This window comes from Cydia strobilella, chromosome 6 (genome assembly GCF_947568885.1).
Source record: "Cydia strobilella chromosome 6, ilCydStro3.1, whole genome shotgun sequence".
NCBI lineage: Eukaryota > Metazoa > Arthropoda > Insecta > Lepidoptera > Tortricidae > Cydia > Cydia strobilella.
The window spans coordinates 1,979,940-2,003,416 of record NC_086046.1 but is presented as its reverse complement, the minus strand read 5'-3'; the positions used below and the strand labels follow the sequence as shown (position 1 = coordinate 2,003,416).

At 36.6% G+C, this 23,477-nt stretch overlaps 2 protein-coding genes across 2 annotated transcripts in view; both read right to left on the bottom strand.

Annotated features, from left to right (window-relative positions):
- LOC134741957 (aquaporin-like) overlaps positions 1-8,564 on the bottom strand; it is a 30,215-nt gene extending 21,651 nt beyond the window's left edge. The window contains exon 1 of the mRNA XM_063674854.1: positions 8,509-8,564. Within this exon, the coding sequence (XP_063530924.1) occupies positions 8,509-8,521 (13 nt within the window). The 5' untranslated portion in view covers positions 8,522-8,564. The remainder of the gene's footprint in view (positions 1-8,508) is intronic.
- Positions 1-23,477, bottom strand: part of LOC134741942 (brahma-associated protein of 60 kDa) — a 389,674-nt gene that overhangs the window by 337,761 nt on the left and 28,436 nt on the right. The gene's annotated exons all lie outside the window — the stretch shown is intronic.

The following is a 23,477-nucleotide window of genomic DNA, read 5'->3' as shown; positions in this document are numbered from 1 at the left end:
CTAATTTGAAGTAAGTCATGTCAACATTTCACTGCAAGTTTGAGAAAATTAATAATTAGGTATAATTATTGACAAAGGTGTGAATGTCGATATTATTGCGGCGAAGCTGAAAACACGAGTATTTATAAATGCGAGTGCATTTCACTTCACAAACATCTGGGTCGAAGTCCACAATCGAATAACTATTCCTGTCCCCAAAAGCTAAGGATATTTCTGAAGCTCAACACACGGACAGACGGAGTGACGGTCATGACGGACATGAGGGTTCTGTTTTTGCCATTATGGCTACGGATACTTAAATGGAAATAGAATGAACTATAAAATCAGGATTTTAAGTTGTCTTTCCTCCTCCCTGTCCTTATCACTGATTTAAACTTTCACGATTTTTACTCATTATTATTCACAACGACGGGACTTAATAGCGTAAAATAAGTTTTAAATTTACCTCCGACGTTTCGAGGATGGCGTTATCCCCGTGGTCTCGGAGAAGACTGGCTAAAGTTCCACCACCACCGAGACCACGGGGACAACGCCGTCCTCGAAACGTCGGAGGTAAATTTAAAACTTATTTTACGCGATTAAGTCCCGTCGTTGTGAATAATAATCCCTGTCCTTATGTTTTCAAAACAGGTAGGTAGGAGAGTCACCTGGGCTATATATGGGTAGGATAATTATACTAATTAGTATTTAAATCCATACTATAATATTATAAACGCGAAAGTGTGTCTGTCTGTCTGTTACCTCTTCACGCTTAAAAGGCTGAACCGATTTACTTAGTTGAAATTTGATATAGAGATAGAGTCCCGGGGAAGGACAAGGGTAGTTTTTATCCCAGAAATCACATCGTTCAAGGGGGTGAAAAGGGAGTGGAAGTTTGTATGGGGAATCGATAAAAAGCTTGCAGATTGAGTAAAAAAAAAAACCGGTCAAGTGTTTTTAGTATTTGTTGTTATAGCGAGCGGCAACAGAAATACATCATCTGTGAAAATTTCAACTGTCTAGCTATCACGGTTCATGAGATACAGCCTGGTGACAGACGGACAGACAGACAGACAGTCAGCGGAGTCTTAGTAATAGGGTCCCGTTTTTACCCTTTGGGTACGGAACCCTAATGAGCTACGCAAATTACTAACTCCACGCAGACGAAGTCGCGGGCAAAAGCTTGTTCACAATATTTTAGTTATAACTCTTATCACTCTCAACAACAACTTATCACTCATACTGAATTATTTTGGTTATAACTTATCACTATCAGAAATGCAATAGGGGGTCAGTTAAAATCACGTCTCATGCTACGTTTTAACTTTTACTCAATCAGTAAAAGATACCTTATCACCTTAACAGGTGTGTGAAGGGCTAAATTTATATCAATCCGATAAATTTAGATAGTGTTGTCACGGGTAAGTACAAATTTAATAATTGGCACATTGACCTGTAAGGCATGGATTGAAGTCGTTCGACTTAAGATATCTATTCGAACTCTATTATCATCATTTGACGAATTACCCTACCATAGAAAATGGACCAGCCAAAGTGTATGAAACAGCCAAATTTTTTTTCGCGATTTCGATGTTGGTCCCATAGTAAAAGTTGCTCAGTATAATCCCAAAACCTCCCTGGCAACGGGAATGCACTTATTTTCTAGCCACCTATACTAAACTTTAACACTTCAAACAGCAAAAAAGACAAAACCAGTTTGTAATGGTAGTTTAAATTTACCTACGGACTTCGAACGCAGCTTTATTTACATACAAGATATATACAGTGGTACTACGTAAACGAAATTAATAACTAGCTTAAATCTAAAATAGGCCCTTGAGGCATTGTACCAAGGATGCTGGCGGCATTTCCCCGCTGTATCGCATGCTGATACGTTGTGCGAGAAAGCCGCCAGCTCTTCGGTCACCAGTTACGTCAACCAGACGCTTCGCGATTTCTGCAAACAACTTATGCGCGCTGGGACCCCATGGACCTAGAGTTTCAACTCCAAATGGAACGAAATGATACTCTCTACCGAGGCTAATAGCTAATAGCTACGCAGCTTTATTATCAAATGAGTTCATAAAACAATATTATTATACTTTATTTGCCTGATAATCGTCTGGTCTGGTGAACGAGCGCAAATGGAACATTACTGTTACAAAAAAGTGGTATTATTATCTAATGAGTGTATAAAACAATATTATTATTTGTTATACACATTATTTTCCTGATAATCGTTTGGTGGACGAGCGCGAATGGAACATTATTGTCAACGAACAAAAAATATAAGTAGGTACTTAAATTAGAATTACCCCTTACCGTGCCACTTAGAAGTTCAGCAGAAAAAAAACATTTGAAATGAAAAGAAAATAAATATATTGATTGCATTTAAAAATACTAGGTAGGTATTTAATATTTCAACGACTCCATCGCCGTGAAAAATAGTTTTGTATGCTAATCGTCTTTGTAGAAATGGAAAAGGACAAAACTAAATGAGACCTAGAAGCATTGGTTTTGTTTTTGAATTTGGAACCCTTAGTTACTCAATAAAAGTTCAAAATAGATTGTGGAATATGTACAAAAATTTGTACGCGGGGTCTTTTCTCTTAGAATAGAATAGAATAGAATAGAATAGAATAGAATATAATAGAATAGAATATTTTTTATTTTGCTTAAAAATGTGGTACAAGAGATGTTATAAAAATATATCGTTGTCACACCCATTCCACCAGAAACAGGCATGCAAAATTTAAAGTACCTAAATATAAATATTAAAAGAAAGCATGCAACGGTACGCATTTAGAGTACTTACAACTAATATTCTAGTGCTCTTAAATCTAGCGTATTACTAAAATGTCAAAATTACAATTATATTACCAATATGTCATAACTACAATACAGATTCAATAACTAATTATATCATAAAATCTCAAGTCTCTCTTAGGAGGTTAAATGAAATATACACGTCCTTGGTGTCCTTGGTAGTCTGTCTTGGCGTATTGCGTTGCGTCACTGTCTGGGGGGTGCTGCTAAAAGCCGGTTCATAGACCTTGAAAGAGCACAATAAGCACTTACCAAGGTCATGTACTTGAAAAATAATAGGGGTATTTTGTATGAAACGGGACCTTACTGTCGATGGCGCTTACGCCGCACAGCGTCGCGAGGCATTGTATTTATATCGGAGCATCGTTTATAGTGGCGTAAGCGCCATCGACAATAAGGTCCCTTTTTATAGAAAATACCACAATAGATTTACTACTGAACTATACCAAATTAGCGGACTTCTATCCTTCAGAAAATTGTACATTCTGAAGACTACCTAAAAAAAATAAGCCGTGCGAGTCGGACTCGCGCACGAGGGGTTCCGTACCATTACGCAAAAATACGGCAAGAACAATCGCGATTGTTGAATGGGATTCCCACTTAAATATTTATTTTATTCTGTTTTTAGTATTTGTTGTTATAGCGGCAACAGAAACACATCGTCTGTGAAAATTTCAACTGTCTACCTATCACGGTTCATGAGATACAGCCTGGTGACAGACAAACAGACAGCGGAGTCTTAGAATAATAGGGTCCCGTTTTTACCCTTTGGGTACGGAGCCCTAAAAACACAAGACTCTACCATTCAACCCAAACTACAAAAAGAAAAGACTGATCGTAAAATATAGCTAATATATAATAAGTAATCCATTTTAAACTACAACTCATTTGCTAGCTGACAGTTTAACATAAAATCCACCTTTACAATAAAATCAATAAATTACTAGACATACATTCAAAATCTTACCATGATTGTTGCTTAACATGTTGGCTAAAAACTAAATCATATGATGAGTCAGAGGATTTACTACGTTGCATTGAATATCAAAATATCAAAAATCGCACACAAACCCACGCAGACACACACTCAAACTCACATCACACACCCACACACGCACAGAAAAAATCTCTCTTTATGCTCATATAATTTTAATACCACATCTACTTGTAACTTTTTAATTGTGTTTCTTTTAAATTCAGTGATGTTAAATTAATTCATATGTTTGTAGTTTAGGTTACTTTATTTACATAGTTCTAGTTGTGTTAGTACGTTAAATTTAGAATTACTTATAATAGTATTAGGTATCTGTATTTTTGCGGTGTTTCCCGGCACAGGCATTTTTATGGCTTACTGGGCGGCTCAATCCCATTAGATCATTTCGTAACAAAAAATTTTAAATAAAGAATTTTGTATTTACCTATTTAAAAAAACTGCTAACTGGTGACCGAAGAGCTGGCGGCTTTCTCGCACAACGTATCAGCATTGCGATACAGCGGGGAAATGCCGCAGCATCCTAAGTACAATGCCTCAAGGGCCTATTTTAGATTTAAGCTAGTTATTAATTTCGTTTACGTAGTACCACTGTATATATCTTGTATGTAAATAAATGTTTATTGTTTAAAAAAAAAAAAAAAATATCTTTATTTCAGAACATTCAAGATTCCATACAATATTGTTAGTACCATCGTTATAGCTATGTGTTAGTAAATACATTAAAAATAAAAACAAAACTTTCAACAATAAAATCAAAATCCAATAAATTTTAATTAGTAATTTAATTTGTATTTGCATCTAAATTAATCAATGATTAAGTACAATAAGTATGTGAATGTACGAAGTGTGAATACAATTAAATTACAGTACTATGTACGTGAAGCGCCGTTGGTGTTGATCGCGAATTTAGTAAATATTCACTTGTTTCATTAGAATTTCAATTGTTACTTGGACTTTGAATGCCGGGTATTGGATGGTAATCCGTCTGCGATAAGTTTAAGACTAAGTTATCACGTTAGCACATCACAGAAACACTCATATAAATATAATATTAATTTTAAACGTTTTGTAAATAAATTTATTTGACGACCGGTCTGGCCCAGTGGGTACTGGGTACCCTGCACAGATTTAATATAATCGAATTTAAACTGTTGTGAGACATACTAATATTAAATCATTTTACGGTACGCAACACACGGTCGTCGTGAACGCTGCTCGCACTATTAGTGCTTGAGAAAGGAGACCTAGGCTCTCCGAAACATGTCGCGCGAGTGACTAAAACAAGTGAGTCTAAACCGTAAAATGATTTAATAAGATTTAATATATACGCTAGATGACGCAAATACCACTATTTGTATTGAAACCAAGCGTGCCGACTTTTTCATACAAATTTTACGCATAATATAATTTTAAAATTACTTATCTGTGATAGGAAATATGTTCTTGCCTTTGGGTTGTCGCAATTTTTGGGCTGGGGATCCCATGCCCCAATGACCTTCGATTTGAATCCTTTAGTTTTCTAATGTTTTTTGTAGCTTATCATATTAACAGCAACGGATTTTAGCAATATAGTATCCCATATTTACTTCAAAGTTCATTGTTTTCGAAATATTTGGCATCAAAGTTGAACAATTTTAGGCCAAAAAACTGGTTTTCTGGCCATAACTTTTGTGTTAATTAGTTTAAAATTAAAACCTTAGACAAATTTTTAGAGACGTCTAAGACGAACCCAAATATGTAGATTTCGTATAAGTAAGATCTTTCACAACAATCGAGATACGAAAAAAGTGTTTTTTAGACAATGTTTAAAACAATCATAAATAAATAAGTATTAATTTTTTTCACAATCCGGTAGACAAAAATGGAGATAAAAGATTGAAGAACCGATAGCCGCTTGTCTTATATTTCTATATGTAGTGCAAAAGTAGGAGATACGATTCAAAACTTGTCAAAAATCGATGAAAACCTCAGGTAGCCCCTTAATTATCATACAAGGAAGCATTTTTTTAAGATTTCACGGCTGCAACAACCGGCGGCGTGGACCGTAAAGAGCGACGGTGACGGTCAACCTCGACGCTTGGTCGGGGTTCGGACACGCGAAGTAGATGCTTTTGCGTCTTCTATGGTATATTTATTTCTGTGGTACCCTGGCTATGAAGCCGATGGTCCCGGGGTGGTCCCGGGTTCGAATTTCGGTAAGGGCATTCATTTGTGTGATGACACAGATATTTGTTCCTGAGTCATGGTTGTTTTCTATGTATTTAAGTATTACTGATTAGATTGATTGGTACTATATTACATTTATTTTGTTTATAAAATAATCTAATGGTAAAATGTTTTGTGCGAATTTGATTATATTAAATTGCTATTTATAGTAAATTGTTTTAATATGCATTGAAACAATGTACTTAGTATTAATCAGTCTTTAAGAATTGTTATAATATCTATTTGATTAGAATACCTACCTACATTTTTATATTCTATCTCTAATAAATCAATTACATCTTACTACTTTCCGACATCCGATAACGGATCGGACAATGTGAAAACGCTCTTAAAAAACGGTTAAATATATGTAGGTAAGCCACCTATCTAATTTTTTTGAACGACAATTTTATTTACTTTCTTTTTATTTCAAATTATTTTCAGTGCCTCAGCCTGAATATTTTTCTGCACACCGTACCATAGACAACTATTATTTCGAAAGTGTAACAAATTTGTGTTTAATTCGCATTAATCGTATTGATAATATTAATGTAGTACCTATATTGTAGTACCACGACAAAAATAAATATATTTTTTTATAAATGTAATACCAAAATAACGTTTTTTTGCGTGATTTCTGTATAAAACAAAGTTTTACTATAATTTAGCGCAAACGAATATTCGAAAGTAGATAGTTGCGCACATATTTATGTAGAAATAGTGTGTATTATAATTATAATTACTTAATGTAACGCAATTTTTTTTGTATGGAAAGCGAACGACATTAATGTTAAAAGACGGTAACAGAGTGGTAAATAAATGCCTTATTTTCATGCAAATCGGGAGACAATCAAGGACCACGGAGTTACTTATGATTAAGAATATTTACAGTAGTTATTTATTGAACAGAGCTATCGGGATTGATAGCTTAATTTAATTAAGCCTCTTTCTCCATCACTAAACAGAACATGAAATTAATGGCCAAGTATTCTAAAATATGCATTTTACGAAAAAGTGTCAAAAACGTATGTACAACGAAAAGTAGAATGGCCTAACAGCAACATGGCATTTTAAATTAGATAGATAATAAGCTTGATTGTCCTTTGATGGAAACTTAGCCAAAGGACTAAATCTATGTTTATTATTATTCACAACGACGGGACTTAATCGCGTAAAATAAGATTTCCCGTCCCGTCCGTCGTAAGTCCCGTCGTTGTGAATAATAATAAGTAAAAATCGTGAAAGTTTAAATCAGTGTAAATCTATGTTTATTTTTAAGTATTAACGTCGGCTAGGATGAACTAACACCGATTGGACCCAATGGTATCTTAAATAAATAAATTAATTAATTAACTAACCATTTTCACAAAATAGATAGAGGGTAATATTCAGAGATACCCATTAAAATTGTCACTAATCTGCCGCCATATTTAGTGGCCACTAGCAACCCGCCCCGGTTTTGCACGGGTTACACAATAGTAAATAAATTACACCTTAATAAATTATACACTAAAACCTTCCTCAAGAATCACTCTATTGATTGGTGTAAACCGCATGAAAATCCGTTTAGTAGTTTTTGAGTTTATCGCAATCAGACAAAATAGGTAAATAATTTGGCTGTCGGTTTTTAAGTCGTAATTTTCCGAAAACAAATTCGACATGGCGGATCATTAGACCTCTGACCTATTGAAATTGCCACTAAATTACCGGTAGGTACTCAGTGGACATCCAAATACGTAAATAGTTTTGACTTTAACGTCTTAAGCCTGCTCTCGCTTTTTCATCCTAGGGCGTACGTACGGGCAGGCAAAACCTTATGCCGCAGAAGTTTTATTTATTTCCCTTTTCTCCTCACAATGGTGATGAAAAACATTGTGTGTACCACGGGCCGGTACATATCTCTGGCTTCTGATTTCGAGTAGTTTCCACTTTATTTATAGTTCCTTTTTTAGCATTAGAAAAAAGGTAAACAATCTTGACGTGTCTTTTTATTAAAAATCACTTTGTTACAATTATAAATCATATACGATCTTTTACATTCTTTTGCTTTCATAAGTAATATAAACAATTTTTTTAAAGCATTTTCAATAAAAATACACTTCAAGATTGTTTACCTTTTTTCTAATGCTTATACCTAGGTACCGGCTGTGTTTTATTACTTTTTTTAGACGTGCACAAATTCGTAAATAATTTGGCTGTAGGTTTTTTTTTAAATTCACAGTTTTCACATAATAAATAGGTATATGAATAGCGGTGCCAGTTCATTGTACGCTACTAATAATTTGCATTAATTTACCGGCCATATTTTATTGTGCCAGCTTACAAATTCTGACGTTTATTTTAATTCACCATTTTCACATAATAAATACATGCATTCGTAGAGACGACCGACCGACGAGTGTATGAACTCTGTATACGAATAATTTTCACTATTATACCGGTCATTATTTTAAAATAATTCACAAAATACGTGAATAATTCGGGCACCGGTACCGAGTACTGACCGTTTCGCGGCATGGTTGCGGGTGGCGCGTCTGAGAGTCGCACGCGGACTGTGATGTTATGTTACATGCGCACTACATGCGCGGGAGGCGCCCAGCCTCCCGCCTAATCTTTGGAGAACAAAAGCTGTCAAAGGTGCTTAGCTAGTAGTAAGCTAATAGCTACGCATATTACGCAGCTTACGCTTGAACGTGAAATTAGTTCAAACTTTAACGATTTCAACACATTTTAATTACGAACACGGGACTTATAATTAAGTTTTAAAATTACCTTCTACCCACAGAATTAAATATACCATAGAAGACGCAAATGGATCTACTTCGCGTGTCCGAACCCCGACCAAGCGTCGAGGTTGACCGTCGCTCTTTACAGTCCACGCCACCGATTGTTGCAGCCGGACGTCCGTGAAAACTTGAAAATTGCTTCGTTGCATGATAATTAACTGCAACAGCCCAATAATAACCAATAAACCTAGAAAAGGAACCTACAAATTGTTTAAAGAGCGCTTTAGGAGGACAAGGCTAGGCACCAATTCGCCAATCTCTAGAATGGTACGGCTATACAACTCAATCCCTGACTCCGGGAGTATAGATATATTTAATGATTCTGAAACTAAATACAGAAACTCTATTGTCTCGCACCTAAAGCCACATTAGAGGAATTGTCACTACATTTAATCCCATGGTCTTTTATTGTTACTATAAGTCTATGTCTGCATGTCTGCATGCTTATCTTCTCTACCTTAAGTAAATCTAATATTTAAGTTAATTTATTCAATAAGTTATATTAGTTGTTTATATACTCTCTTTGAAATATACATGTGTGAGCTGTGGTCACCTATAAGTGGCTAAACATCAGTCAATGTTAATTATCCTTGTGCTAATGTACTAGTGTAGATGTATTATCCGTTGGTGATCCTTAAATAAATAAAATAAAAAAATAAAATAAAATAATTGCGAGCACCCAAAAGCAAGAACATATTTCCTATCACAGATCTGATAAGTAATTTTAAAATTATATTATGCGTAAATTTTGTATGAAAAAGTCGGCACGCTTGGTTTCAATACAAATCGTGGTATGTGCGTCATCTAGCGTATATTATTAAATCTGTGCTCCTGCCTATGTTTCGAAAGGATAAAAGTTCCGGTTTCGTAAGTAATAAAATGACGTGTCAGCAACTCAGCACACAAGATGCTTATTCCATTTGTTATAACAAGTTATGAATTTGTTATGGCTATGACAAGATAAGATATGGCTATGATCTGTCAGTGTCAGAAGTGACAAGGGGCCTAGCAAAGATGCCAATCGTTTGCGTCTCTCTATCACTCTTCCATATTAGTGCGACAGAGACATTAGCTAGCATATTGGCTAGGCCCTGAGCTCGGAATGTGCAGTTGTATTACGGTACAAGATATCTACGGTGCTTAGTCATGTGTTTGTTGATATCCCGCGTTACCTGCGTGAGTATTTGCTTATCGTACTGCCAAAATGATGGGGCATTTTCTATGAAAAGGGACCTTATTGTCGATGGCGCTTACGCCGCACAGCGTCGCGCGGCATTGTATTTACATCGGAGCATCGTTTATAATGGCGTAAGCGCCATCGACAATAAGGTCCTTTTTTTATAGAAAATACCACATATAAAAGCAATCGTAAAACGAAACGACTTAATGATGACTTTTACGGTCTATCAACAGACAGTGTAAACTGAGTACGATAGACAGACACTCACTGGCAATGAAAACTGTTTACTTTATATAGAACACACGATACAGAGTGATCTGTTTTCTTGGCTCTTGAGTGTAGGAACAATAAGTGTGCTCAGGTGCGCAGGCGCAGGCGGCTACGCATTGTAGGTCCATACCATCGGCGCGTTTCGAGAAATGAATTAGAGATTCACTAGATGTAAGATATGAAATAGTAAAGATATGTGACATTTCACGGCAAAAGGTACCCAATGCATTTAAAGTTAAGCTACGTGCGTTTTTACTTCAGAAATGTTAGTATACTCTTGAAGAATTTTTTCATTGTGACATAGGAAATTAATAATAATATTTTCCTCTCACTAGCTCGGAAAGCCGTCTTTTATCCTTTAAAACAAGCGGGGAAAAACGCATTTTATCCACTAGTGTGGAAAGTAATTTGACCTTGGATGGAGCGTGTTTAAGTAGCTTGACAGATAACAAAACGTAAAACGCTCATAATAATGGTTCGTTCGATATTAATTATCATTAAATAAATGGTTTGAGAATCTAATAAAAATACCAGATTTAGCCTTATTTAATGATTTTAAGTCATAAACCTTAAAATTCCATAGTAAACGTTTGTTTTATAATAATTATGTTAAATATAATTCTGAACGCACAAGTTAAGTCGATGCAATTTCAAAACGCATCATTGACATTTTCAATTTTTTTTTATTTACTTTTTAGTTGTGACGTTGACATTTTGTTCTTAATTTTTTTTTTCTTATTCTGACATGTAACAAATTTAATTATTTTTACTTTTAATTGTTGACATTTTTCTGTATTATTTATAATTGATTAATTCATGTTTATATAATTTTGGAAACTTCTACTTTATTTTATTTTATTTATTTGATTAAGTATTATTAATAATTTTTCATTGGTGGCTATGATGTTTGTTTAATTTGTTTTTGTAATATGTTTGGTGTGCATGTGCCTAGTTTTAAGATTTCAATTCAAACACAATGTAATATTGTTCTTGAATAAACAATGATGATGATGATGATGATGATGAATGGCGGCTGGCGCTTACGTCGCATAGCGTCGCAAATTATTGCGGCGCTATGCGACGTAAGCGCCATCCAATAATTGGAGCGGCGTTAATAATAGCGTAAACTCCAACCGCCATAAGGTACCTTTACCCATGGGACATCACATACCTTTACTATTTCATATCTAGTGAATTATCTGGTGTCGCGGCACGTCGCGGGGCGAGGTAATTCGAGTCGAGGCGGGGCGCGTGGCCGTTCTGTATGATAATACTATTACTTATTCTGTGACCATACGGGCCCTGGGACCTTATCAGAGCTACCGGAAATGGCTGAAGACCAAACTACTCTATCTTCTACATTGTGTAATCTTATCAAAAAGCGGAAGGGCTACAAGTAAAAGCTTGCGCAAACGACAAGAGCTTTGAAGATCCGAATTATCCAGCTAATCCAGAATGATCCAGTTTTTTGAGTCTAAATTTATTTATATTAAATCATATTTTAAATCGGGTCTATCGCGAATTTATTTTGTTACCGGTTAGCCGCGACCACGAACAGTGAAACCTGTGTCGAAACGTCGGTAAATAAAGGTAACAAAATAAATTCGCGATAGACCCGATTTTAAATGTGATTTAATATATGTTCAAAACGCGAAAGTTTTAAATGTTATAAATTTATTTATTTATTTAAATCTGTCTATAAGCTCTGAGTTTGATAAACGTTACAGTTTCGGTTTTAAAAAGTTTCGGCTGTTGCTCTAATTTCGGCCGGTTCGGTTTCGGATTTGACAAAAAATCTGGTTTCGGTGGGACACTAGTTCTACCTGTCGAATGCCTTGACATTGAGAGATTTCACACGCTAGCTCCTTATTTGCTAATTCTCATGATAGGTCACTTAGGGGTACCGTATCGAAAGCGCGCAAGGTGATGACAAACCGATTTATCGCCTCGACACGCCCAATCGAGTTTACTTAGAATAGGATGTTAGTTTATTTCTGCTGAATAACTTCCTTTCTGGGAGATTGGGTACGCAACGAACCGTCACCCATCTTGTGATATTCGCGTCGTCGCTAGTAAAACAGAGGGTCATTATGGTGCTAGAAGCTTCTATACGTTCTCATATTAAATTCTTTGTATAAAATGACACCAAAAGTTAGAAAACGTATGACTGACAAGTTGACAACTGTTGCACTATTTGCAGCATCAGGTTTATTTCTCTTAGGGTCGGTTGCACCAACTGTTTGTCATTAAATTGTATTGTATGGAAAATTTCATAGTAAACCGCCGCGGCGCGCCGGGTGATGTTGATCAGTCTGTCGAGTGCGGGTGGTGCAACTGGCACTTATTTGTCTATTATAAATAAATTTAAATTCAAAATTGTCATTCTATTACTTCGTTTTTATTGATTGGTTGTGTTTGTGTCATTGATGTGATTTTCTAATGCATTGTAAATATGTGGTAAATATCGATACTTAATTATTAAACTAATATCGTAGGTAAAATTCCCCTTCCAGTCCACCATTCCATTCCATCCTCAATACACCAGCGCGTTCGCGCCGCGTAAAAAACTAATTAAATAGATTGAAAATCACAATAAATTGGACACAAAAAAGTGAATGATAAAAAAATATAAGAACCTAAAGATTAAAAAAGTAAGTTTTTTTTAAATTTCCAAACTAAAAAAAAATACAAAAAACTACATAAACACAATATTTTACTATTTTCTATTCAGAATTCTGAAGACGGCTTCAGTTCAGTTCAGTTCAAATATACCTTATTCATGTAGGCCTAGCAGCAAGCACTTATTAGTATTACATAATATTATTTTAACTAATTATCAGAGCTTCAAATTAACGCGCATGAAAGTCCTCTAGAGTTGCAGGCATACATAGGCTACGGAGACTGCTTAGCATCAGGCGGGCCGTAATGAATGAATGAATGAATGTTTTATTGCGTGTAACACATGGACACATATTTTTATTAGTAGGACTTACAAACTACGCGCTATACGCGCGTGTAAGCACGTTAAAACCAAATGTAGGGAAATGTAACGCGCGTGTAAGCTCGTATAGACCAATTGTAGAGAAAAGTAACGCGCGTGTAAGCTCATATAGACCAAATGTACGCGTAAGCGCGTGTAAGCTCGTATAGACCAAATGTAGAGAAAAGTAACGCGCGTGTAAGCTCGTATAGACCAAATGTAGAGAAAAGTAACGCGCGTGTAACCTCGTATAGACCAAATGTAGAGAAAAATAACGCGCGTGTAAGCGCGTAAAAACCAAATGTAGGGAAATGTAACGCGCGTGTAAGCTCGTAACGACGAAATGCGATTTTGACTCCAATGTATCCGGCCCGGTAAAGAAAAAAGTTATAGACTCCTGTATGCCCAGCTTAACTTACGCCTCACAAACTTGGACGTTTGACAACAAAATCAAAAGAAAAATACAAACATGCCAACGATCGATTGAAAGGAGCATACTTAACATCAAACTCAGCGATAGACAAAAATGTGTAGATATCCGAAAACGAACAAACGTCATAGATGCTCTACAGCATTCCCTGCATCTGAAATGGATGTGGGCCGGACATGTGGCACGAGCACCAAACGATAGATGGACGAAAAAGGTTACTACATAGTCTGGCCCAGTCAACTATAGAGGTAAAGGGCGCCCCCGAGAACGGTGGGCTGATGACATAGAAAATACGGCAGGAAAGAACTGGAAAAGCAAAGCAGGAGACCGAAAAGTCTGGAGACTATTGGAGGAGGCCTATACCCAGAAAGGGGCCTTAGCTTATTAAGTTAGATATATATATAGGTACTCTTTAAAACTAAACACAACTGTAAATATTTTTTTGTAAGTTAAGGAAATAAGGGCTTTATTATTATTATTATTATTATTTGTATCCGGCCCCATTCGTAGTGCTCGTAAGGCCGGTCTTTACGAAGTAAGACCTATATATGTCTATGGTAATAACTTGTCCCCAGAAACACTTCGATATAGCGAGCCCTTGAAACAGTTGAGGAAAAAACTTTGTATTATAAAAAATATATAACTTTGTATTTTTGTAAATTATCAAGTTCATACGGTATTCCAGACAAAGTGTAACTTACTAATTTAATATTTACTTATTGTATTTATCTTTTTTAGGGTTCTGTATTTTACACTTTTTTACTTCAACTTCAACTTCAAAAATCGTTTATTCAAGTAAGCTTAATAATAAATTAATAAGCACTTTTGACATGTCATACAAAATATAAGTAAAAATTACAATCATTAATAATAATAAAAAAAGAATAATAATAATAAACAATACAATTGGCAACAATTAACAACAAATTAAAAGATAATGTCAAACATACATAAAAGGAATAGGAGTCAGCAGAGTACAATAAAATATAAATATTAAAAGTGCAAAAAAAAAGGCACAAGTCAACTCAGTCCCAGGCATTTTTGTCATTAATATAATCCTTGATATTATAATAAGCTTTACCAATTAATTTACTCTTAATATGTTGGTTGGTTGGTTTATGGTGCGACTCTGTCCGTTTGTCCGTCTGTCACATCGCTAAGTATTTCGAGAACTACTGAAGCTATCGATTTGAAATTTGGAATTGTTATGATCAATTCTAACCCAAACACATCGAAAGTATTTTTTTTTTATTAACTATCTATGGAATATTACCAATATTAAATTAAATTAAATTAAATTAAAAAGCTTTTATTTCGGATTAATTACATCCATAGAATTACATATTATTAAAATTAAAAAGGGCCGCTTTTCAGTCTAGATTCTAGGTCAAGTTTATTGTGAAGAAAAAAAAAATTGAAACTATGAGATTACACTAAAATAGTACATTTTACAACTAGTGTGAAAAGAATGTCTTTTTACCACTAGTACCGAGGTATACAAGACTCGGTACGAGTGGTAAAAAGACATTTCACACGTGTTGTAAACGACGTTTTTTAATACATTTGCGAAAAAATAATAAATTAATATATCATTAGTAGAATCATACCACCAAACCAAACCAAAACCAAAAGTACCTATACAGCTAAGATACGCGAGCTGCCGCAGCCCGCGATACCTTCATACTCGTGCGCGCCCCGGCCGCGGCCGCCGCGGGCCCGGCGGCGTATTTACAAAAGCTAAACTATTTCAGTCACGCCTCAGATTATAATCGGGGAGCTTTTGTTTATGCATATTAGTTAACAATATCTATACCATTTCGGTAAAAAGTAGTCACTCAAATGGATTAGCTTTTTGCTTACATATTTTCAAATATTATTCACGACAAAACCTAGTCGAGTTTAGTAACGTCAGTTATTATATGATATCTAAATTTTAATAATACTTATTTACTCAAATGGATTATTCCTAGCCACGGTTGGCAAATGTTTTGTACCTAACTGTCTACAAAATGGGAATCCAAAATTACACTAAATCAGTAGGTAGGTTAGGTTCGTTAGGTAGCTTTAAATGCCCGAAGGGCAAACCGCCCAGAAATAGGAGCCCCGCGAAGCGGGGCTCCGTCTAGTTAGCTGGAGTTCGTCGGACTGTTTCTTTAAAAAAAAATTTACTTCACAACGTAACTAGACGGAGCCCCGCTTCGCGGGGCTCCTATTTCTGGGCGGTTTGCCCTTCGGGCATTTGAAGCTACCTAACGAACCTAACCTACCTACCCATTGATTTAATGTAATTTTGGATTCCCATTTTGTAGCCAGTTACAAAACTTATTTACCAAACAATTCCACTCTGGCACAATTCGTAACTGGCTACATACAAGGAATTTTAAATTCCTGTTTTGTAGCTAGTTACCAAATTTAGTTACCAAGCGGTAACACGCTGGCCCAATACGTATCCGGCTTCAAATTAACTGGGAATCTTGATTTCCATTCTGTAGCTGGTTAAGAAATTTTGGTTACCAAACTGTACTAAAGGGAGTACGAGTACCTATGAACTGAAATAATTCTAAAACTAAAAAAAAATCTTAGGCATTGTTAAGTAATTTGCATGAACGGTAATTTATTTAATACAATCGGAGTCGTTACTAAAATATGATTCAAATTTTAGATCGCAACAGACTAGCATTTGTAGTAACAATATCCGTATGAATTTAGTTAATAAAGTCTATACGATTTCAGTAAATTTCTATACTATAATAGATTAGGGTTTTGTTAAGTTTTGTCCAAACAAAAGCTAATCTAGTTCAGTTCGCATCTGAACCATATCAGTATAGCCTTTGTAAATACGCGGCCCGGCGCGGGTTGGTCAACGACACCTCCTCATAACTCATGAGGCCCTGGTACCTGCTCCGCGCTAAATTCAATTTTAACTGCGTTTCGAAAGTATAGTTAGGAACTAAAAAGTAAAAAGCACTAGTTCGAGAAATTGAGCTTCTCGCACCCTACGCAGCCACAAAAAGTACCACTTTTTGAGCAACTGTATTAAAAACATCTTATTTCTAATAAAACATTTTTTTAAAGATAATGTACGGAACCCTCGGTGCGCGAGTTAAACGAACTCGCACTTGACCGGTTTTTTATACCTAAGAATTGCGTATCATTTTTTTCAGACGCCTTTGTCGTCTGATTCTCGTTTTTAGGGTTCCGTACCCAAAGGGTAAAAACGGCACCCTAACACTAAGACTTCGCTGTCTGTCTGTCCGTCTGTCACCAGGCTGTATCTCATGAACCGTGATAGCTAGACAGTTGAAATTTTCACAGACGATATATTTCTGTTGCGGCTATAACAACACATACTAAAAACTGAATAAAATAAATATTTAAGTGGGGCTCCCATACAACAAACGTGACATTTTGCCTTTTTTTACGTAATGCTACGGAACCCTTCGTGCGCGAGTCCGACTCGCACTTGGCCAGTTTTTTAGATAATAACTAATAAATATTTAAATATTCTAGTTATTAATTTCGTTTACGTAGTACCACTGTATATATCTTGTATGTAAATAAATTTATAAAAATAAATATTTGGGCTTTGTTAGACATAGTCATGGAAGGACACGAAAGAGTGACATGTTTGCACAAATTCTCCCAACCGATAGTGGTGACAATTTAATAGTGCTAATAACAATGTGTAAGTATGTAAATAACTACACAATAGACTAGGTTTTGACAGTAAGTAGTTAAATCTTGATTTGCTGTCTACTTAGTGTCTAGATAATGTTTAAAGTAAATGTTGTGAGTGGTATGTTCGTGACTTTCTCACATTCGAAAAACTGTCATAATAGTAGTTTATGTGACTGCTGCGTAATGAAAGGCATTCGGAGATGCATTTGTGAGTTACGCAGTCGAATCCCGGTAAGGGCACATATTTGTGTGATGAACACAAATATTTGTTCCTGAGTCATGGGTGTTTTCTATGTATATGTATAAGTATGTATATCGTCGCCTATCACCCATAGTACAAGCTTTGCTTAGTTTGGGGCTAGGGGCTAGGTTGATGTCCCCTAATATTTATTTATTGGCGCGCTTGTCATCCCTCGCTCTGCTAATGGCCTCTACGAACGCGATTTGCAATACATTTGATCGATCGATTGAATTCATTGCTCCTACTTTGGCGGCAATCATCTAAAATCTTAAGCAAGCTTTTTCAAGAAGCCTTAATTGACCGAGCGTTAGCAAAGGTCTCCGTTACAGCTTGGTCAAATATTATTTCGTATGTTCGGATGTTCTCCTCCACTGATCGCATTTCTCAACAGATTCTCGTGAAATTTGGTGAGCTGCAGGTTCGATAATTATACAGTCTTTGGAACTTTTTCAAGATGGCGGTGTTGTGAAAATTCGCGAGGTCTAGGTACCTACAGCTCACAGAGCCACTAATAGTAACAGTTTGGCCAAAACAATACAAATAGGTACATACATTGACATTTATTTACATACAAGATATATACAGTGGTACTACGTAAACGAAATTAATAACTAGCTTAAATCTAAAATAGGCCCTTGAGGCATTGTACCAAGGATGCTGGCGGCATTTCCCCGCTGTATCGCAATGCTGATACGTTGTGCGAGAAAGCCGCCAGCTCTTCGGTCACCAGTTACGTCAACCAGACGCTTCGCGATTTCTGCAAACAACTTATGCGCGCTGGGACCCCATGGACCTAGAGTAGTAGTAGTAGTACATTAGATATGATGTACCATTACCAGATAAAATACAAATGTACTTGTTAGCACTAATAGGAACAGATAAAATTAACTTGTATTTAATAGCTTTGTTTATATACAATTAGATATCATTTGATGAGAAACGTTGGACCTAGTGAACTGCAATTTGCTTTAGTTGTAGATAAGCCTCTGCTATGCTATTTATATACGCTATACTACACCGATGGAATATATAATTATATAGACGAAGCTCCACGGTCCACATTACTGATTCTTATTTCACTTGATCGCTGTCAGTTATCCGTTATCCATAAATATACCCAATACATAATTTCTCGCTATTAAAAAAACATGTGGTCGGTCACTAAAACTTTTCATTGGCTAAACCTATGTCAAACATCATGCGCGGGATTACAATATTTAACGTTGTCAAGAGCTGTGCGGGCGGTTTCAAACTAGCGTTGTATACGCGCGTAGAGTTAGACCAAGCTAAGTCTGCAACGATTTTGATAGCATACGCAGTGCATAGAAGTTTGAGGTCTATCTAGATTACCTAGGTCTCTCTACGCGTAAGCGCGTGTAAGCTCGTATAGACCAAATATAGGGAACAGTACTGCGCGTATAACCTCGTAAAAACCAAATGGAGGGAAATGTAACGCGCGCGTAATAGATCGCGGGCCAGGAACAGATTTCCATGACCAATCGCCTCCCGGGCGAAAACTAGTGGTTAACGGTTTTGTATGATGAACCCTCGTGATCGTCAGCTGCCGCTCCGTTGGTGGGTTGAGGAATGGCAGCCACCGAAACGACTGACGAAATTTGGGCCTGGCTCGCGGTCTATAAGCTGCGCAGCGCAGAAAAATACGCTGGTCTGAAACCGCCCTTAAGCTAACCCAAATTTTACTAGCCAATCGTTGACTTATTGAGTCAATCACTCACTCTTCCCTTTCTTTCTAAGGTACGTAAGGGATATCTGTGGATTATGTTGATATAATAACCGGTCCTCATTAGTAATCAGCTCATTAGTAGTGCAGATAGTACTGTAATATTTGTAATGATGGCTTGCGCGTGAGCAGCACGTTGTTGTCACCTAGAAAAGGAGTCATTCATTTCATTGATTTCTATATTAATAATACATTGTTGAACGGTCTGTCTGTCTGTCGTGAACAAAGAGCATATAATAACTACGTGTCGTGAACTGATCTGATTTTTGTCTTGTAATTGTCATGTCGAATTTTGAATTCAGATGTCGGTCGTTCCAAATATGTATCTCAGTCAGTCAGTCGGTCTTGTCAGGTCACCACGGAGGTTAGAAGCCACGACAATTGTCTTAGAAAAACTTACAAACTAACAGAGTCGGACCAAGATAACTGCAATAGGGAATATAACGCGAAATTCTGCGTAGAGGGCGCCACTACCACAATCTGAGGGTCGTTGATCTCTGTCACTTGCACATTCGAGCGATAAAGAGGCAGATAGCGAAATTTCCGATTCGCGTTTCCCGGTAGGTCCTCTGTAAACAAACCGCCCTGATGCATCAATGTCATATTATCTCTGAAAACTTGTCAAAAAACTGTTAAAGGCACAGTATGTATAAGTGACTCTATGGTTTATTAAGGCTAGTGCTGCACCCTGGTGGCACAACATTGCAGTAATACCCCCTATTGGCATTTGCAATGACAAGGTGCGGCAGTGTCTCTTTTCATTTTCTTTCTCTGAAAGTTTAATAAATAATGACACTCTTTTTGCTTTATTCAAATCGGTGCAGCTATGCGCCTACGTTAGATTTTTTTGAATTTTATTTATTATAAGAGTTTGGAGATATTAAAAGATTGCATGGAATTGGTTTTTCGCCTCTAATTCTTATAATAATCAAAAAATCTAAAAAAGTCAAAGGTTAGCTATGATTAAGTAATATTACATTACGATACAAGTGCGAAAAAAAATATTACAAAATACAAAAATAGTAAATTTTGTAACCCCAGTAAGTTCACTGCCATCTGTCGACACACTTTAAAACTAAAAATGAAGATTTATAAAAATACGATAAAACGTATTTAAATATAGATAAATGTTTTTTTTATTTGCATTAATTATTTTTATGATTTTGACCCATGTTCTTTCACTGATATGCGTTAAAATTGTTAAATAACAAACGAAACCGTCAACGCCATCTATACGACAGTAAGCCAAAACTAGTAGCGCCCTCTGAACGAGAATCAAATTTTCTTGATTTTTCGAGGCACGTTTTTTCCTTAGACTGTATCCATCTATTACGGAGTTATATCTATCTTTGGTACAACTAAACGTTTTACGGGACATATGGCAATTTAAATTTTCGTAATAGTTACGTAGTCGTAAGGTGCTAATTATCGCACTAGTGCGGTATATGTGCTTTAAAAATATTTTCCATAACGTCAATATCCAGAGAGGAAAATAGGGGCTACGTTTATGGAGAAGTGGTCGTCCGTCGTCCCCTTTCCTCTTAAATATAGTTTATTAACATTTATTTACATACAAGATATATACAGATATATATATATTCCCACCTCCAACGGACTAATGTAAAAGCGGCGCAACAACGCAAAACGCCGAAATTTTAAAACGTAATAAATATAAGAGCCTCGGTAGAGAGTATCATTTCGTTCCATTTGGAGTTGAAACTCTAGGTCCATGGGGTCCCAGCGCGCACAAGTTGTTTGCAGAAATCGCGAAGCGTCTGGTTGACGTAACTGGTGACCGAAGAGCTGGCGGCTTTCTCGCACAACGTATCAGCATTGCGATACAGCGGGGAAATGCCGCCAGCATCCTTGGTACAATGCCTCAAGGGCCTATTTTAGATTTAAGCTAGTTATTAATTTCGTTTACGTAGACCACCAAATATAGTTTGAGTCCCGGAGATATATTATAACTTTTATTATGAAAATCCTTCAACGAAGACGAAGTTGCGGGCATAGGCTCGTCTAATTATACATAAAGTATTTGTAAAACATACTGTCGGAATGTAGAAAGGTTGCAGTAATTATTACTAATTATTGTAGTTATTTTATACGGTGATATGACGGTGATACGTCCCGGGTTATCGCGGGCCGCATTATCAACCCGCGGCCGCTTTACAAAATTACAACGGCGATTTTTGTGTGGTAAAATGGTAATTATAATTATTATTCGATCTGTGAGAGTCGGGTCTCTATGCCTCTATTGTTTCCCATAAAGTTTTAAGTCATAATGTATTCGTGCACATTTTCGTTAGTCATAATTTGGTTTTTCTCAGAAACGCGTAACTTTTCAGGATTGCCATTAAACAAACCTAACCTAACCTATCTATAGGATAACCTTAGGAAAATCCTGAAAAGTCTGGTTTTATAGAATTATGATAATCAGACAATTATGACTTTCAATCTTTATAATTTTTTTATTCGATTCCTTACATTTTAAATAGTTATTTGTGCAACAAGAGAGGAAGGTTGGTTTTTCTTGCGAGTGTTTATCTTGAGCGTAGCGAGGGACTCAAAAACACGAGATGTAAAATAACTTTGCTCTCGTGTTGCATACATAATTTTTCACCTCAGTAGTGAGAACATATTAAAGGTTAAAATGTATTTCGAATTACACAGAATAAGCAGAAAAAAAAAGTATTATAATATGTACGACGGACCGGACCGGACCGGACCGGACCGGACCGTACCGTACCGTACCGTACCGTACCGTACCGTAAAAGTATGAAGTTCATGGCCTTCACTAAATTAAAAAGCTACATTGTTTCACTCCCTGGAGTGAGGAAAGTCGCACTTTCCTCACTCCAGGGAGTGACGAAAGTAGGCTTGTTCGAGCTGTTGAGGTGAAAAATATATTGTAAAGCAACAATATACATAAACACGATATTTCACCGACAAAATCTCAATTTCCTTGTTACAACGTTACATTCTGACTTCACGATGTCACGATTTTTCCAATTTGTTAGAAGCGTTTCGTCAGCAAAGTGCGGGTGCGAGACTTTGACCATCATTTGTGACTTTTGTATGGCTTTGACAATGGGTCCCATACAGAAATTTGATCCTCAAAGCAAACTTGATCGACTGATACCATTAATAAAAAATTGTGGAATACCCACCACCACCATACTATTAATAAATATTTAGGGTAATAGCGCTGGATGATACTATATACTATTATAATATGATCTGTGATGATACTATCAAAGATGGTGGGTTATTTGTCGATTTAAAACATTAAAGTGAAGTATCTGTTTGAGAGGTTATCTCGGGTTAACGGACATAACGCGGTCACTCGCTTGTTATTGTTACGTAACCTACGTGTTATTGTTATATTTTATACTGAAGATACTAGAAAGATCTTGCTTTTACGGAGAATGCATGAGTCTTCTGACGCAGCGTGAAACAGCGTCCAATAAGATGGACCGAAGATCTTGTTAGTGTTAACACATTCACCGCTGAGCTACGGACCGCTGATTCTGAGATACGGACGTAGCGCTACGTCGTAGTCGATAACATGAGTTTCCCGGTATGTAGCGAAAATGTTTCGTAGAGGCAAAACGAAAACGTGTCGTGATTAGCGCTGAATGGGAGCGCAAGGGACTGTCATGAGCCCGAATGAAAGACCGTTATGATGCAGATACCAAAGGTGCCCGGGACAGTCACCAAATTTGCGCCCCCTGACGACTGACAAAAGTTTCCCTGCTGCTGCCTTTTGCCCATTTTGGCGCCCCCTCTTGGATGGCGCCCGGGGCACTTGCCCCTCTGCCCCCCCCCCCCCCCCTCACCCCCAACTAGGCCACTGGCAGATACTTTTGAGTTTGATGGTGCACCACCCAAATCTATCTGCTTTACCCGAAGGTTAATAACTAGAAGAAAGTTTTACAGTACTAAATTTTCTACGAGAGATTTTCCCTTATTGGAATGAAAATAAAATAATTACCGGTATGAACTAAACTGCCACTAGCGCCACCTAGTATATAACTAAAGAAACTCGAATTAGGCTCCTACTCGTCGTCAGATGGCGTTGTTAACGACCATATATCGGCTTGTTAAAGTCGGACCAAGCTAACTGCAGATTGCACAGATTTTGCTATGACAACGTGTGGAGTATCA